This window comes from Hibiscus syriacus, unplaced genomic scaffold, assembly GCF_006381635.1.
Source record: "Hibiscus syriacus cultivar Baekdansim isolate YM2019G1 unplaced genomic scaffold, ASM638163v2 tig00011718_pilon, whole genome shotgun sequence".
Classification (NCBI taxonomy): Eukaryota; Viridiplantae; Streptophyta; class Magnoliopsida; order Malvales; family Malvaceae; genus Hibiscus; species Hibiscus syriacus.
Genome location: NW_024062254.1, coordinates 823,300 through 841,622, shown reverse-complemented (window position 1 = coordinate 841,622; position 18,323 = coordinate 823,300). Strand labels below are relative to the sequence as shown.

Genomic DNA, 18,323 nt, shown 5'->3' with positions numbered 1-18,323 from the left:
AAAAATTATTGTATCAACAACTCTGTTAGTTTTTTAACAACACGTGATCGAAATGTTATGATAAATATGTTTTTAAATAATATAAATTTATCGAAATGAAATCACGAGAATAATTGAATGATTAAATTACGTAACTTATCCGAAAATCAAATAAATTTAAATAATATAAATTTAGATCGGAACTGCTAACGGTAACCGTATCGGTCACGTCGTCTACAGATTTCTAACGTGTAACAGAAAGAGACGGACGATTACACGCCACGTGTCCCTTTTTCCTTTCTCAAACATTCTTCCCGCTTACCCGCTTACGTAACCTTGCACGATAAGTCTACTAAAAAATTCTTACAAAAATCCAACTTCCCCCTTTCTTTCCTCAAAATTACACGGACTGCCACTGTATCATCTCCGCCATGGCCACTCTCTCCCTCCAGCCTTGCTGTTCGCCTCTTGATTTCATTCGATTCCAACTCAGTAATCGTGGCCTCAAAGCTGTTCCGAGGTTCTCCCGCAAGTTTTACGGGAGAAGACTTAGGGTTTCGACTAGTGTTTCGAGAGGAAACGTGAAGATTAGAGGAAGGCATGGACTGTTATCGGTTTCTTGCTTTTGTAAAACGAATGCTGAGATTGAAAAGGTTTCATCGGAAGAGAAAGGAGGAGGGGAAGAACGGCCTCCTTTTGATATTAATCTTGCGGTTATTCTAGCTGGTTTTGCTTTTGAAGCTTATACAACTCCTCCTGTAAGTTATCATTCATCCGGAGAATCCTGGATTTTGTGTTTGGTTACTGAGAAATTGGAGTTGGAATCTTTTTAGTTGGGAAGGTGGTTTCATGAAAAATCAAAAGGCAGTTTGAATAAAAAGCTAAAATGATAAGTAGTATTTTAAAAGAAAAATGAAGGAAACTACATTTTGATGTTTGAATGTTATTGCATTCTAATAATTTGCTCATATTTGATCAAAATATTTATTTTTAGCTAGTTTGAAGAATTACAAATGGAAGTAAAAATGGCCGCCAAAGGAAACCTTAGCTTTTAGAACTTAGAAGGTTATTTAGGTATCATCTGGCAATAATGTTCTGATATTTTCTCTCTGGTTCGATGTGTTCTCTTGTCAGGAAAATGCAGGGAGGCGTGAAATTGATGCTGCAGACTGTACGACTGTTTATCTCTCAGAGTATGTTTTGGTTGTCTCTGTAAATTGTTTAAAACAGAATTCAATGCAGATTTTAGCTTTTAATTTTTGACATTAAGCGGCCGTGAATGCAATACAGGTCTTTTGTGCGAGAGATTTATGATGGCCAGTTGTTTATAAAGTTAAAAAAAGGTTTTGATTTCCCTGCCATGGACCCATGGGTATGTTATTAAGTGAAAATTGGAGGCTAATCTGTTTGTTTGTTGTCTGACACAAATTTAAGCCATCTATTTCAAAATTTCTGGTATGCATTCAGGGAACTAGTGATCCATATGTTGTAATGCAATTGGATGGTCAAGTTGTCAAAAGCAAGACTAAATGGGGGTAAGTCGTTGGTATTTGATATGCATTTTAGAGCTACTCTGTGTATTTTTTAGATTGATACTTTCAAATGAGTATCTGTAAATTGCTTATTTTAACGTTAGCTAAATAGCAGGAACTTTTGGTAAAAATGAAAGCAACAGTGCCATTTGTTTCTTTCCATTTTCTCTGTCTCTGACAAATTGTTTTGATCATATTTAAGCATAATTGATCATAAACTGCATAATTGTTCTATTGTACTTAAGCTTGTCCGAAAGCTATTGTACCTAAGCGATTTATTTATTATTAATTGTGTCATTTTTTAGCGGTAGTGCAGATATATAGTAAACATTTAACCTTTGAATTTCATATACTGTTGGCTGTATGATTGCAGGACAAAGGAGCCAACATGGAACGAGGACCTCACTTTTAATATTAAACTGTCACCTCCAAAATATATTCAGGTCCATACACATCTCTTAGTACCTGTAGTTTCATTATTTTATCTATTTACTTGCTTTTCTTTTGGTAGGAGCTTTTCTTTTAATTTGCGTAGGTTCTTAGTTTCATCTTGTTCCTCTTGTTTCAATGAAGCATGTCTGAGTCACTTGTATTACTTACCTATTTATAAAGTTACAATTGAATTAAAAACTCATCTTAAAAAGTGTCTAAAATTTTGTAAGTATAAAAAATATGAAATTAAAAGAGTTCCTGTATATTGCTACTTTCTTTACCATAGAGCATCTATCTTTGAATTTGTTTTGATTTGATTAATAGTGACTATGTTAAATAACTCTGTTTATCACCCATGTGTGTATTCATGGCTTTACTGCAACTTTCTTGACCATTGACTATCCAGTTTTGAAATGAGTTTGTTGAATGGTCAGCTTGATAGTGATTACCATGTTCCACTTTCCACTCATCAAGATTCATTTGCTAATGATCAATACCTGTATTTATCTTACATATGATCATCATCATAACTGTTCTCTTTATATGTGCATGCATGTGTGTTTGTTGATACTTGCTTAGCAGAATATTCCAAATTTTAAATTATGCAAAAATACCAGCTCTAATTGTAAAATTCACACAGCAGTTAAAGTGAACATTTCACAATGCTATTGGATCTTAGTTTACAAGTTTGTTGCACAACTTCTGGTTTGGTATTTTAATGAGAACCATCAAACTTCAGGTCGCTGCTTGGGATGCAAACCTTGTGACTCCTCATAAGCGCATGGGAAATGGAGGCATTAGTCTAGAAAACATCTGTGATGGTAGGAATTTGAACTACATTCATGTATTGGATTTATTAGATTAAAAGGTCTTTAATCTTTCATGTTGTTGCGTCTAATTCAGTTGGATTATTTCACTATTATCCAGCAAGAGTTCTATATTTCTATTATGCTTGAAATTTTATGGAATGTCCCCGATTCTTGTTAAAGTGTTGCTTTTAGGAGTTAATGTTGAGCAAACTAAATTTCAAATTCAGAGATGCATTTTTTTACCATATCATCAATTAGAATGGGTGTTTTTTTTTTCTCCAGGAAACTCGCATGAAGTGCTGGTGGAGTTGGAAGGAATGGGAGGTGGAGGCAAGTTGCAGCTAGAGGTAGATTTTTCTGGTGGTGTTGTCGCATACTTTACATATGTGTGTGCGTATTGAAGAATATTTCCTTCAAGCATATAGTGTTAAGTTGAGGAGAGCCTGTCCTTGAACTGTCCATTTGAGAAAAGGGTCATGCCCAGATGCTAACTATGCAATTTTTCATCCAAATCTTCTAACATTATGAGAAGTGACCAATCAAATTACAAAATTAAATGTGGAGTTTAATTAATCAATAATATTTAAAGTTTCAACCAGAATGACTAGGCTGTGTAGATTTCATGAATGGTTTCTCTTCTCCTTGAAGGGATTGTCCTCTGAAGCATACCCTTCTGTTTATTTTATCTTTCTTGAATCTTGCTCCTAATTGGTGAACCATTTTAGAAAGTATTGGGATTCTTGAACTCTTAGGTCATTGATTTTTTTCTTATTATTTTGATTAATGAAGCTACCATAATTTGGATATGTCATTTCTTCCATATGAATAGGAAAGTAACGAGTTGTGGCTCCTGCAAGGAAAATGAACCATGATGCTTTACTTTTACAGAACTTTATGTAATATGGATTTCCTTGGGATTTTAACTGCCATGATTCTAGAGTTGCTGAAGGAAATTTTATCTACTTTTCATCATATTTTCAGGCAGATTTATCATAGAACCACTTAATTCTGTACATTCAGTCAGAACTTACGTATTTCTTGTACTTTTGTCTTGTATGGGTTCAGGTTAAGTATAAGAGTTTTGAAGAGATTGAGGAAGAGAAAATGTGGTGGAAACTCCCCTTTGTTTCAGAATTTCTTCGGAGAAATGGATTTGAGTCGGCTTTAAAAATGTTTGTTGGCAGTGAGTCTGTGCCTGCACGGCAGTTTGTGGAATATGCCTTTGGACAGTTAAAGGCGTTCAATGATCCAAATTTTTTGAAGGAACGATTGTTAAACGGTAATAAGATTGGGGCTGAAGGTGTTGGGACTTCCAATGAATCTGCTGGGTCAGAGACGTCTTCACAAGTGGAAAGTAGTTCTGAAGACACTGTTAGTGACACGAGTGCCAACTCTAAAAATAATTCAGAGGAGTTCCAATTGGATAATTCTGGTATGGCTAATGGGCAGAAAACTGAACCAGTGGCACGAGATGGTAACATGCAGTTTGATAATCATTTCTGGAATAACTTTGCAGATGTTATCAATCAAAATGTTGTTCAGAAACTTGGAGTTCCTATTCCAGATAAATTAAAGTGGGATGAATTTGACTTGTTAAACAAAATTGGCCTGCAGTCCCGAAAAAATGCAGAAGCTAAATATATTGAATCTGGGCTTGCAACTCCAGATTATAAGGATATTCAAGGTGATGATGCACTTGAATCTGAGTGTGGAACTCGTGAAGATCCAGAAAATAAGAACGATAAAGCGATTGGACCACTTACCATTAGCACTTTACAATCTTCTCTTCCAGACATAAAGAAGGCAACACAGGATTTATTAAGACAAACAGATTCTGTCCTAGGTGCATTAATGATGTTGACTGCAGCAGTTTCTCAGTCGAAAAAGGAAGGACAGGAGAATGAAGATAAAGAAGACTCCTCTACAAAAGTGGGAAATGGTGTCTCTAGTTACAATGGCGGTGAGAAGCTCCCTAGCACGCTGGAGGGTTCAGTATTAGATGAGGAAAAGGCTGAAGAAATGAAAAAACTCTTTGCAACTGCTGAAAGTGCTATGGAAGCCTGGGCAATGCTTGCCACTTCACTGGGACATCCAAGTTTTATCAAATCGGAATTTGAGAAAATATGTTTTCTGGATAATGAAACCACGGACACCCAGGTGACGTTTTATCTCATTGGAAATAAGCTCATTTTTCACTGTAATTTTTTGTTCTTGAATCCGTACCTTTCAAGCACCTCACTATTTGATTTCAAGGATTATTTCATTTTAGCACTAAGTTGAAGGTACCTGCAGGTGGCGATTTGGCGTGATTCAGCAAGGAGGCGATTAGTTATTGCTTTTAGGGGGACTGAGCAAGTGAGTTGCATCTATCTATTTTCAAACTGAGTTGAATTATTTATCTTTTGCTTAAATTAATTATTTATTGACATCCAGGCAAGATGGAAGGACTTAATGACAGATTTAATGCTTGTTCCTGCTGGGTAATTTCAAATATCTATCCTTTTCTTCTTTCTTGTTCTACCCCTGAAAGCTTTTTCAGTTGTATTAAAAATGTATATCCTCTGAAGTTTTGCAGATAAACATTAGTCCTAGTTTCTATTTTTCCTCAGGCACACATCTTTCATAATGAAATCTAATTTAGAAAGGCACATCATACAATGTTTTCTTCTGATACGAACTTTTATCCTGCCTATGTAGACTAAACCCTGAAAGGATTGGTGGAGATTTCAAACAAGAAGTCCAAGTATGCTAACATTTTAAGACTTTGCATTTTATTTTTATATTTTTCAAAGACTATATAAATAAGATGTATGTATTGTTGATATCTGTTTAATTTAATTGCCTGAATAAATAGTGAATGCTGACTATATTTGTGCAGGTTCATAGTGGATTTTTAAGTGCATACGATTCTGTTAGGATAAGGATTATCTCTCTTATCAAAGCATCAGTTGGATATACGTAAGCATTTTTTCTTAGTCTCTTTGCTAATGTTCCAATTGAAGCTTAAATCTAACATGTTAATATTTCGTACAAAAGTTTTGCATATATCCATGAATCTTCATAGGTGTTGTTTAGCTTTTATTTATGTTGGAATCTTTATTGGTGCCTTTCAAAAGTTTCTTGTCTTGCCTTATTATTAATATTATTATTATTATTATTATTATTTTAAGCTAGCCATTGAGATGATATTGGATCTCTGATCCATCTATCTTCAATCTCTTGATGACCTTATTATAGGATATTAGACATGTATTTTAGTATTTGATTCGAAATAGAGCATTGATGTTAAGCAGAAGGCTTTCAGCTTTTTACACTACATATTAGAAATTATAAAATACAGATTGTTTTATTCACAGCAGTTCTCTGTAAATGTGTGTGACAGAGAGGAACTTATGGAGCCACCGCACAGATGGCAAGTTTATGTGACCGGTCATAGTTTGGGTGGTGCACTAGCTACTCTTCTTGCTCTTGAACTTTCATCAAGTAAATTAGCAAAGTAAGTTTCTCTCGCATTCACTAAAGAATGGCATTCTTTATTTGGTCTCTATGTATTAAGTGCAATTCAAAATGTATAGAGGGCGGATAAATTTTATTGTGGCTATTTAGGGGAAACTAAGCATATATTGATTAGGAATAAAAAAATAAATTAAATATATGCGTAAGTGCAACGAGTTACCTTTTTGATCCTCAACTACTTCAATACTTGAAAAAGTGGTAAATCAGAGGAAACACACTGTTATTCAGACTTTTCATGAATGTGTCAAAGACTGTAGAGAGCTGAATTTCAGATCTCTTTTATAACTGCAAGATGTTGTGGTCTAAAGACGTAATGATTTATATATATAAGCAAAAAGTAGTGTATTGAACTTCCAACCTCATTTGTGCTTATCAGATGTGGGGCAATTTCGGTGACAATGTATAACTTTGGTTCTCCTAGAGTTGGTAACAGAAGATTTGCAGAAGTATATAATGAGGTAATGGAATTTTTTCCTCCATTTTCATTAATGATGATGATGATTATTTTTTTTAGAGAACTTTGATCAATAGCAACTTTTCTAGTCCTATATACCCTTCTTTTATTTCTTTTCTTGCTGAAAGAATGTATTTAGTTGTAGGCCAACCCATTTCTGGTAAATTTCTAGCTATAGTATACTTATCAAGTTTTGTTTCACCTAGGCGTTAGATAGTCGGTGGATAGAAAAATGAGATCAGTAGACATGTGGAAAGATGGAAAACTTTATATTTTCTTTTCATTGGTATGTTTGATACGAAAGATAATAAAAAATGAAGATGAATATGAATATGATTTTCTTTCCATCCAGTGCTCGGTAGAGTTGGAAAATGGAAAGTTAAAAAACGTTTCTATCATTTTATCATTATATCTTTTACAAGTTTAGAGGAAAACAATTTAAAAAATGGACACACGACTAACTCCTCTCCTATTTCTCTCCTTTTAACTTTCTAACTTGAAATGATTTTTTAAGGCTTAAGAGTCACAATTGCTCCTGTAGTAGACTCAATTTATCATTTTCGCCCCTATCGTATTTTCACATCAATTTAGCCCTTAAAGTTGTTTAATTTCATCATTCTATACTCTTCCCCTAACTTAAAAACTAAATTATAAAACTTAAGTTAGTGTTTAAGGTTTATGGATAAGTTAGTGTTTAAGGTTTATGGATTAGAGGTAATAAGGTTGTGGTTTAGGGTTTATAATTTAGGACTTTAAGTTAAGGGTAGGGTATAGAATAATGTAATTTAGCAATTTTGAGGGCTAAATTGATGTAAAAGTACAATAGAGGCGAAAGTGATAAATTGGATCCACTACAGGGAAAAAGTTATCCTTTTACCTTTTTTTTAATTAATAAGTAGAAAATGCTCATCTTTTTCCTCTCGCTTTTTTCTTCTATCAAGCAATAATGAAAATAATTTTCTTTCCATTCTATCACTATAATCTGATCAAATTACTCACCAACATCTACCTAATGATTTCACAGCTCTTAATATCTGAAAAAATCATTTGTCTTTGTATTAATTTTCTTTTGCTCACATATTTCCTCCTCAAAAATTGCCAATTAGGATTGATGCATGGTTGATATGATTCCCAATTACTAGCATTTCCCCCCTTTCTTTTACCACCTCTATGAGATTACCCAAGTATTCACATGATAATGAATAAACTAGTGTAAGTTCAGAAGAATTATATTGCTGACAAACGTTAATACTTGCTGTTTCATAAGATAGGAAGCAATTCTTCTTCCAATTTGCATAGTGAAAACCTTTTTTTTTATGAACGTTTCCCCTCGACTTTATCTCCTATCATGTTTTGATTGGAGTCAGAAAAGTGATTCTGCGTCTTCTTTTCTTTGTTAAATATTTATCCATAAGACTTGTTTTAATAATTTCTTTCCAAATACTATGCTCATGAAAATTTCAGCAGTCTGGCTTGTGCTTTTAAATCCGTGCATCCTGATGCATGGAAAAATTCACGTACGGGAAGTTTCTAATATCAATATGCTCAATTGATCACGCTGTTTGACATCTATATCTTATCTAGGAAGTTTGACACATCATTGGTTAAGGTTTATGCAAACTGAATAGATACCTTTGCAGAAAGTTAAAGATAGCTGGAGGATTGTTAATCACAGAGACATTATACCAACAGTCCCCCGTTTGATGGGTTACTGCCATGTGGCTCAGCCTGTTTATCTGGCTGCTGGAGAACTAAAAGATACTTTGGTGAGTTTTCTTTTTTAATCAAATACATCTACTATTTCTTGTATTATTCTCATTCGACTGGCCAAGTTGATTTAACGTGACCGATGCTCTTTCGTCAAATGGAATACCATTCTTATTTCCTTGCTAATGTGAATAATCTATGGTCTCGTGTGACAGTTTATGCATGCATCTGCTTATAAGTTCTATCATTTTTTTTCCAGGAAAGTTTGGAGCTTTGGAAAGATGGTTACCAAGGAGATGTCATTGGGGAATACACACCAGATGTTCTTGTCACTGAATTTGTATGTTTCTTGCTGTCTAAATATTTTCTTTTACCTTCTTTTTTCTACTTAGAAAGGGTTTTTAAATCTTGATATTTTCATGCATCGGCACGAAAAGATGTCCCTTATCGTTTCTTAGTCCGATTTCATCTGCATATGTTCCAAGGCCTAGTCCAGGGAGATATCAATTTCTTGGTAATTTGATACGACATTCATGCACATGGCGGACGTGATGGAAACCATTGAAAGACCTTGCTTTTTACAGGTTTTACCCGAGCTACGATGCTAAACAGAGCAAAAGGCTCTGAGAAATGCATACATATCGTTAGGAAGGGCAGTCACGAATCTCAAACATAGACCACAAAACGGACATGGAAGATATAAAAACAAATCCTTTTAGGGATTTACACTGTTTTATCAAGCCTGCTTCATGATTTATACCGATGATTAGATCCTAAAGTTTATCATATATATCGGTCCACGAGTTTTATTTGTTATAAACTGCATTCTGATTGGAAATGGTCTGGTGCAGATGAAAGGAGAAAGGGAACTGATTGAACAGATATTACAAACCGAAATCAACATATTCCGTGCGATACGCGACGGGAGTGCACTCATGCAGCACATGGAGGATTTCTACTACATATCACTGCTAGAGGTACAACAACATCACAGTTGAATCACTCTTCATTTCATGACTTTTGACTACTGTTGTTCCACCAAGTACCTAGTGATTATCAATTGAAAAATGAAAAAAAAGTTGGGCCCTTTAGGCGTCACCTGATCAAATGATTCGAACATGGTCACCCTGCTAAATGTTGAAACTGGCTTTCTGTTGCTTCCTTCAGAGCGTGAGGTCGAATTACCGGGCTGGTGCGAGCTCGAGAAAAAGTGAGGAGGAAAGCGTGTCGAGCCGATAGACATATGGACGACGATTCTCGGAATTTTGTAGCAGACTGCAACTGCAAGTTGCAACTACTGGTTTTAACATCATAATAGGTATACGATGATTCAAATTTAAACACGATTAACATGATTACATTATGAGTGTATTTGGAAATTCCTCAGTTTGGGTATACTTATGTGTAATTACTAATTACACGTGCAACAATTTAGATAAGTATTGTAATTAAGGGTCTCTTAGATTGGGTGTAATTGAAACACTCTAATTGTACATTTTTTACTTCTTAAATTGGTTGAAATTAAGGGAATTACACTTGGCCAAATTTAAAAAGAAAATACTCGTTTTCTAATTGCTTGTATGACTAATACCTAAAGTATGTCTTCTTTTTTTATCCAAGTACCCAAGTATTTTTTGGTCAAAATAAGTATATGAAGTTATCTATTTGGTTAAAATAGGTATTTAAAGTATTTTTTTTTATCAAAACAAGCACCTAAAGTATTCAATTTTTTTTTCATCCAAGTACTTAAAGTATTCTTTAATTAATGTTACATGTCAACTTTTAAGACTTAGATGAAAAATTTGAATAGTTTAGGTACCTGTTTTGATATAAAATACTTTAGGTACTTATTTTGATAAAAAAAATAACTTGAAAACTTATTTTTATAAAAAAAAATATTTTTGGTATTTAAATGGAAAAGAAAGTATACTTTAGGTTAGTGGTGGATCCACGTGACTACCGTGAAATTTTTGGAATTCGAGTGTCTACCCTTAAAAAAATTTCTAAATCTATCATTGCTTTAGGTACCTATTTGTGATATAAGTTTTTTTTAATTAATGTCTCACTGAGTTTGTTTGTAATTCTGTATATTTATTATCTATTGTGGTACCTAATTTTTTTTTTTTATAAGAGTAGGTCTAATTAAAAATCCCTTTTACGTTTCTCGACACTCCGCGAAAAAATGTCAAAAAGTAGTGAAAGGAGAAAAAGAGTACCACGAAATTTATTAGAATAAATAGATTACGAACACCACCAAGAAACAAGAATGCAACAGTAGAACCCAACACCCAACAATAGGAACCTTGTTAACCAAGCCTAAAATTCTTAACTATACCCAACCTAAACCAACTATTCATTCCTTTCTTAGTCAATTCACCCGCCCTTGCGTTCGCGCATCGACTAACATGTCGATAGATACTTGCGCGATCCTTTACAATCGCTTCTATTTCACGGACAAGAATAGCAAAGGGACCAGGGTTGAAGAGTGGTCGACAATCCAATCTAAAGCAGACTTGTAGCCACTTTCCAATATCAGTCTATATTTCTTATTCAAATCCAGTTTTAAAAATAGAACTAAACCATGTTTGATCGCCAACAGCTCAGCTCAACTAACCCAAAAGACTTATTAGAAATAATATGGACCTAGTTATGTTGGGTTTGGGCTTGAGTTGGACCAAGTGGAGTTGTAGGGTGATTTTTTAAGGAAAATAAAGAAGAGGGACCAAAGGGGCAATTTACCCATAGCTTGAATTAAAAGATGAAAAACCCTTCCTTTTTATAAGATTTCACGTAAAACTACTCCCCTACTAGCTCACCAAAGACTCATCTTTCTTCTCTTCTCCTTCTTACTTCAAGTGAGAACTCCAAAAGCTTTGTTGAGTTTAGATAAGATAAGATTAGTAATCATCGATAAAAAAAACTTTCATTTAAACTTTATTTTTTAAGTTTTATCCTTAGTTTTTTAAAAATGAATTTTAGAGAGATTTAAGAGAATATTTGGATTATAGATTGTTTTTTTTGTGAATTTAAGTTATAGAAAGTGTTTTTAACCTTAATCCAACCTCTTAGTTAAGTTAATAATTTCTTTTTTCCTTCATTTGATTAGTTAAAGTAGCGTGAGAAAGCTCAAGAGCAAGGGGAAAAGAGAAAGTTTCCTATTGCTTGTTTGAGGAGAGTTTCTAGCAACCAAAGAAGCAAGGTAACATATTTACAATTTTTCCAGACCACTTATGGGTCACTAGGAATGTATTCTAACTTAATGGTTGAGTTTGAAGCATGTTGAGTGTTTTTTACGGTAAATTTTACGTTTTAGTGTTATAGCATGTTTTAAAGTCTTATTTATCACCCCTTAATATCACATAAAACTCTAATAATGGTTGAAAACTTCATATAATATCCTGAAATCCGATTTAGTAGTTTGGGTCAAACTGAGACCTTTAAGTCAAGCCAATTAGGCCTCCCAATATAGTTAGACCAAGTTATATAGGTGTTGGGCGTAAGGTAGACTCAATCTCTCTAGATCTATTTAAAATATTAAAATCCGATAAATTTTAATTTGATACCCATAAAGATTTTAAAATTCAATTAATTTTAAATACAAATAAAAAATTCAAAACTATTAAATAAAATATAATCATAAAATTGTTAGAAAAGAAAAAAATATTTTCATTAATGTTTATTTACGTTTATTTATGTTCATTTATTGTGTTCGTTTACTTTTATTTGTATTCGTCTATTGTATTCGCTAATATTTTTTTACATCCGTTCGTTTATGTTTGTTAATTTTTATTCATTTATCATTTAAATAAACGAACATTAATCAACACAAAATCTCTTTGCAAATTTGTAGAAACCGTTGTTGATACCGAGCTTCGCGACCGTTTGATTTCGATGCTCTCCGGCTCTGCTTCCGACAAGACCGTGCTCAACTTGCAGGATGTTCTTCAGGGATTCGCGTTTGACAACATTTGCTGGCATTTCCAGTGATGGGTTTGGGTCATTTTCTTCTTCTGGTTCTTCATCTTGTTCAAATCTTGAGACAGCTGTTGAAAATTGAAGCTTTCGTCTTAGTCATCATCATGTTGGGTGGTGTAATAAGAGGCTGCACCTCTATGACTTGTTCTTTGTTGGTGCCTCTGTCTCGTCTCCCTTTCCCACTCTTTTCGTTTTCCCAATTTTTTTCTTTCCCCCACGCCAGGCAAACATCATAAAACGGTGAACTTGCCAGAGGTGATGGTGAGTGAGTTCGTAATTCGGGATTAGGTTTTGGGATATAATTTGAGATTTTGAGTATAATTTAAGGGTATATTTGTAATTTTAAAATTAATTTTATTTTAATTATATTTAATATTAAAAATATTAATAAAATATGACACGTGATATGAAAAAATAATAAAATAATCCACATCAACTTAAAGTGAACAAAAGAATTCAATGTCTAAAGTTCAATGAATAAATTGAAAATAATTAAAAGTACTGTGAGTGAAATAGGAGAGAAAGTTTCCTCGAAAAATGTTTTACTGATTACAGAATTTTTCGCTAAAAATATGTGCTTAAAGTTTTCTCCACTATACTTTTAGGTGTATACCGTTAAAAAATCGTCATATTTATATATATTTTTTAAAATATGGACTTGACTAATGCCACTTAACGATTTTTTTAACGATAGACACTTAAAAGTGTAACAGAGAAAACTTTAGACACCTATTTTTAGCGAAAAATTAATTTTGAGTATAATTTAGATACTTATTTTTATATTAAGCCTATTTTTTAACGATTGATATTTAATCTATTGATCGATTAATTTATATCAAATACTATAACAATTTATTAGGATAATGATTCTTTCAACTCAATTTGTTCTAATCCTAACCTCTCAACTCAATGTGCCTCATTTAGAATTAACTCAGAATATTCAAAAAATTGAGATTAATCTAGAATAATTCGTAATTTAGAGATAAAATTAAAATGTTTAAAAGATCAGACCAATTTACAAGTCACAATTTAGGATGGAATCAAAATATTTAAAAGTTTAAGGATTAATTTAAAAATAAAATCATAAGTAAAGGATGTAGGAGACAATTAACTCAAACTTAAAATATCCATTAAACAATCCATTTAAGACCCTTTCATTTACAGGGTTTTCCCCTAAAAGCCATGCAATTTATAAAAAGTGCAAAACCGTCCCTGTAAATGAGCTAGAACCAAGCCGAACTGCTTTAACTCAGACCTTCAAAGCTATCTTCTGAGCAGCAAGGGATTCAGCTTCGAGTGTCGGCTCATACAATAGTGTAGTTTCCGACAGCAATGATGTCACGACGTACGGGTCCATGTTCGAAGCCGGGCGCCGGTCTTCCAAGTAACCTAACAATGAAACAAGTTATAGTTCTTAACATCCATAATCGATTCTCCAACTTAACAAGATTTGTTCACTAGTTTCATTGATGGTAGTACCTTTCCCATTCTTCTCGGTGTCACGCCCTACTCGGATTGAGCAGCCGCGATTAGCCACACCCTGCAAGTTCGAACCCGAAATTTTTTTCACGGTCATTAAGGGAAGTGTCTAAAGTTTTCCAATGGCTTCCACCGCAAGGCACAGATATCTCATGAGACGTACCCATGAAAACGTGTTGATGCTGGCTGTTTCATGCTTTCCTGTCAGTCTTCTCTCGTTTCCTTCGCCATACGCACTGATATGCTCCTTGTGGCGAAGCGACAGATTCAGGATTGCTTTCTTTATAACATCGAAGCCTCCTTCTTCCCTCATACTCTTCGTGCTGCGTTAAGAAATACGTTTCGTTGTTATTCGAGAAGTGATACTATATAAATTCCCAATGCATATAGCTCAATAAAACTAAGAAAATTCGGCTATAAGACCTGAAATTGGTGTGGCATCCAGCACCATTCCAGTCACCCTAGCAAAAGGAAAACAAATTGAGTAAATCCTCTGGAGGACTAATACTAAGAGTCAAACGTTGTGGAATGTTACATTACCTCAATTGGCTTGGGATCAAGGGAGAGAACAACGCCGGCTTGTTCGGTGATTCTCTATAAGAACAGAGGAAACTATTGGTAAGTTATTGGATTGATTGACACAGATGTTGCAGAGGTCGAATATTGCAGGGGCCTCCATAAGACCATAACGAAAACATGCAGAGAAGAAATACCTCAAGAATGTATCGGGAACACCAGATATGATCTCCGGCTTCGATGCCAACACTTGGACCGACTTGATACTCCCACTGCATAGTAGGTCACAGGATCAAAATGGCGATAACTAACAAACAAACAAGCATGAATGCAGGAGTACTTAATTTCCGTTAGCTAGATGAGGACTCAGAAGGCAGCAGACCTGCCCAGGCATAACCTCCCCATTGGTTCCACTGATGTTAATGTCAGCATATAAGCAAGCTTTGTAATGTGCATCCGAGATGTCACGCCCGAATGACTTGTCAGCTCCAGCTGCACAGTAATAAGGACCCTGAATTTGGAATAAAAAACCATGTTAATGAATAAGTTCTTGTAGGAATGAATTATTAACACGAATTTACAGATCTCTACAACTTTTTTACTTTCGTATAAAAGTCGAGTCATATCGTTACCTGAGGACCAGGGTAGCCTCCAACAGGCCAGCCCAAAGGCCATTTCACGTTTTGTTGAAGTAAAGTGTACTCTTGCTCGATCCCAAACCTAATCAGAATAAAGGCAAACACAAGAGTACGATATAGCTCTCGAATAATCCAAATTTAAACGAAAGAATAAGAAAGTTGAAGGAAAAGTAACTCATACCATGGTACTTCATCTACCACCTTCTTGTTGCTGAAAATCTCAGCAGCTCTGGCGCGCTTGTTTGTGGGAATGGGCTCGCCGGCTGGTGTGTATGCATCACAAAGTACCTTTTTGAAACACATAAGAAAAATATTAGCCACACTATAATTTACATACAGAGCTTTGAACAATCAGTTAGAAAACTTTAGTTACACGGCTTCGATGAGTACCCACCAAGATATTGTTACCTCCTCGGAAAGGATCCTTAAAGATTGCTTGAGGGCTGGATGAAGTTTTCAGTCAAAATGGTGTTTTGAAGATAACAAGCAATAAATAAACTTCCAGATTTCTTATGAAAGGTCTTATCTTACTATAAAATAACTTCACTATCGTCTCCGGGAGCTTGTCCGGTACTTGATCCATCGTAGTTCCACTTGGGAAGCTCAGAGGGATGTTCAACCGGCTTGGATATTGTCTGCAAATTGTAATAAGGCAGAAGAAACATGAGATACAACTAAATACCAGATTGAAAATCACAAAATTTCAGTTCTTCTAATATCCTTACCCTGGACTTGCTACGCATATCGATTCCACTGCCCCCTATCCTGTTCCAATGGAGAAACAGAAGTGACTTCATAATGCTAACCTATGTTGCCGAAGTACCTTGTTCTACACATATTTTATTCGGAACATAGATAAGATGTGTTAGAAAGATGATGTACCAAATATATTCAGCAATGATCTTTTCAGTGTATGGAGTGATGTCCATGTTTAGAAACTTCTCTAGCCTGTTGACAGTGCTGTTCTCAGACAAAGCGAGAACTCTAAATTTGCCAGAGCTCTTAACTGCTCCTTTCCTGTTATGTTTTAACACCAGAGGACTCCACATTTTCGTCGCAACGGGACTTCCAAAGGTCGAGGTCTTCGGTAATCGCATTTGCCATTGAGTCGAGGGTGCTAAAATCTGTGCCATCTCCCCCTTCTCCCAACTGAGAGGAATCAAACAAGTATAACAAACAATTTCAACTTCAACACGTCAATGCAGATTATGCAAGAAGAAAAGGCCTTAAACTTCAAGTCATTCTCTTATTCTTAGATCCTTTACACTGAAGAAGAGAAACGAAAAGAATGATGGCAAGTACATAAAAAGACCATTTTCCTTTCCTGTTCAACTCATGGTCAGACTAAATCTTAGACCACAAACATTTTCATACTTTTAAGTTTTAGAACTGTTGATGGTAAAATGTGGGTTGCGATGGCTGTAAGCGATTGTTGATGCTTTCGGAGGAGAAAGTTGTGCGGAGGCCGTTACATGTGAAGGCCCCTGTACGTCCTGCGGAAGTGTCCTACCTGCTCCACTGCCTTCATCTGGAATGGCCTCCGCACTACTTTCTCTTCCGCCAAAAGCATCACCAAGAACCCAAAAGGATGTCTTAAACACAGCATTGTTTAGCAAATAAGTAGCAGAAAACATAGGATTTATATCCACAATCTTCAGTTTAGTGGATCATGTACAAGACTTGATGAAAAGGGACTAGACCTAGTGGTTTATGCTCTCTCCTTCATGAGCGAGCTGCTGGTCCAAAAGCTCCAAATTCTAACCACTGGTTCTTTACCAGTAGGAAAACTCCATTGGTTCAATAACTACTGGGGGGGCATTCAAATAAGATCCCTTCTTTCAATGAACAAAAGGTTAAACACTTGTTGGGCAACAAGAGGCACCCATGATTGAAGCTCCAACAAGCCTGGATCAGATCCTTGCATCTAAAGCAGATCTGAAAGTAGACTTATAATGTTACCAGGGATGGATCGAGGGCTGCTCAGATACGATCGTATCCTCTAAAATTTTGTTTTTTTCTTTGCATTTTCTATTAATAGTCTAATTTTTAATATAAATTCTTAAATCCAAGCCCTTTAACATAAAATAACGTATTCATCTCGGAAGGTGACTTTGATTATTACCAACTCACATTAGTTGGTCAAGACTCATTAAATACAACCATATTCATGCGCAAGTGAAAAGGTAGTGCTTACTACATGATTATGTAATCATAAAGTCATTTGACACCATAAGTCCATAATGTGAAGCACAAGATTACAAGACAAAAATGGTTAAAAAACCCTTCTTGCTTAACGACCCTCAATGAAAACAACACATAGATGAAGAGAGAACTGACCTGGGAAGTGCCTGAAAAATGGACTGACAAGGGACCAGAAAAATGGGTTTTGCTTGGATTGGGTGTAGATGGAGAAGAAAGAGGGAAAGTGGAGCGAAACAAAAGGGTAAACGAAAGGTGGTTGATAGAGAAAAAGGAGTTGCCTGTGGCTGTTGATGAACAGATAGGGATATGTTATGAGTGGAGGAAACTAGTGTTGGGGCTCTCTGGTGCCACCAAGGGGATGCTTTGGCTATGGTTCAATTTTGTTAGATGATAATGTGCAGAGCTTATCTCATTCATGTAGTAGAAAATACCTCATTTACAGCAATCCCTTTCTAGGCTTTAATCTATTTTATATGATTGGTGTCGTGAATTACTCGAATTAAGGTCTAAAATAACATGATTTATGCGATGCCAATGTTATTTCAACTCATGGTTAATTTTTCTCGTATCCTTTTACTCATAAATTAAATCTTTCTCCCATGACTTAAGTTCTCATCTACGAGACATATCGGAGTAGTCATGTAAGAATAGACTGAAAGAGACAAATAGAATCAGATTAATATGTATTTTAAATATCTTATTTGTATTTTCAATCGATAATATGATTTTGTCCCTAGAATTTTATAAGTTTATATCTCGTAACATTTTAGAAATTTACCACTAACATAAGATCCTACGTCTTTCTTTAATCACGGTGGCATCAAAATATGACGAAATCAGACCATCAAAGTCCTCCTTAAACTGTACCTGTGACTATTTCATTATGGGATATTTCAATTTGATCACTGATCTTTTAATTTTGTTAATTATATCATTTAACTATTTAATGGTGATGTTGATACGTCATCATAAGATAATACTGGACCAATAATTTTGTTAATTTTTTAACGACAAATAACTAAAATGAAATGAAAACGTAATATTTTTTTAAAATAATAATTGAGATACTTCACCAAAAAGTATT

At 34.8% G+C, this 18,323-nt stretch overlaps 2 protein-coding genes across 3 annotated transcripts; one reads left to right on the top strand and one right to left on the bottom strand.

Annotated features, from left to right (window-relative positions):
• The first annotated feature begins 253 nt into the window (after positions 1-253).
• On the top strand, positions 254-9,823 carry LOC120204873. Of its 2 annotated transcripts, none has more exons than XM_039204886.1 (18): positions 254-737; positions 1,114-1,172; positions 1,270-1,351; positions 1,447-1,514; positions 1,885-1,954; positions 2,683-2,764; positions 3,035-3,099; positions 3,818-4,909; positions 5,045-5,107; positions 5,186-5,232; positions 5,450-5,495; positions 5,631-5,710; positions 6,135-6,248; positions 6,645-6,726; positions 8,363-8,488; positions 8,689-8,769; positions 9,281-9,406; positions 9,597-9,823. In XM_039204886.1, exons 1-18 carry the CDS (start codon positions 411-413, stop codon positions 9,666-9,668), a joined length of 2,682 nt encoding a protein of 893 aa, XP_039060817.1. In that variant the 5' UTR covers positions 254-410; the 3' UTR covers positions 9,669-9,823. The 2 variants fall into 2 exon arrangements, with proteins under 2 accessions (XP_039060817.1, XP_039060816.1); XM_039204885.1 differs by having other exon boundaries at positions 6,135-6,251; positions 6,648-6,726; positions 9,597-9,822.
• A 3,743-nt stretch (positions 9,824-13,566) lies between these two features.
• On the bottom strand, positions 13,567-17,487 carry LOC120204872 (glutamine synthetase leaf isozyme, chloroplastic-like). Its single transcript, XM_039204884.1, has 14 exons — positions 17,375-17,487; positions 15,920-16,186; positions 15,763-15,802; positions 15,569-15,672; positions 15,432-15,480; positions 15,219-15,325; positions 15,032-15,119; positions 14,782-14,910; positions 14,597-14,671; positions 14,424-14,477; positions 14,307-14,344; positions 14,047-14,206; positions 13,884-13,944; positions 13,567-13,793 (listed from the first exon to the last, which is right to left on the bottom strand). Exons 2-14 carry the CDS (start codon positions 16,168-16,170, stop codon positions 13,654-13,656), a joined length of 1,296 nt encoding a protein of 431 aa, XP_039060815.1. The 5' UTR covers positions 16,171-16,186; positions 17,375-17,487; the 3' UTR covers positions 13,567-13,653.
• Positions 17,488-18,323: the final 836 nt, after the last annotated feature.

Bases quoted from the DNA above. Each gene is read 5' to 3' on its own strand.
- LOC120204873 (XM_039204886.1), top strand. From the start codon at position 411: ATGGCCACTCTCTCCCTCCAGCCTTGCTGTTCGCCTCTTGATTTCATT. The intron at 5,233-5,449 runs GTAATTTCAAAT...CTGCCTATGTAG, and splicing joins TTAATGCTTGTTCCTGCTGG to ACTAAACCCTGAAAGGATTG. The intron at 6,727-8,362 runs GTAATGGAATTT...ATACCTTTGCAG, and splicing joins TTGCAGAAGTATATAATGAG to AAAGTTAAAGATAGCTGGAG.
- LOC120204872 (XM_039204884.1), bottom strand. From the start codon at position 16,170: ATGGCACAGATTTTAGCACCCTCGACTCAATGGCAAATGCGATTACCG. The intron at 15,481-15,568 runs GTAAGATAAGAC...AACTTCATCCAG, and splicing joins GATAGTGAAGTTATTTTATA to CCCTCAAGCAATCTTTAAGG. The intron at 14,672-14,781 runs GTCTGCTGCCTT...CCTACTATGCAG, and splicing joins GGGAGGTTATGCCTGGGCAG to TGGGAGTATCAAGTCGGTCC.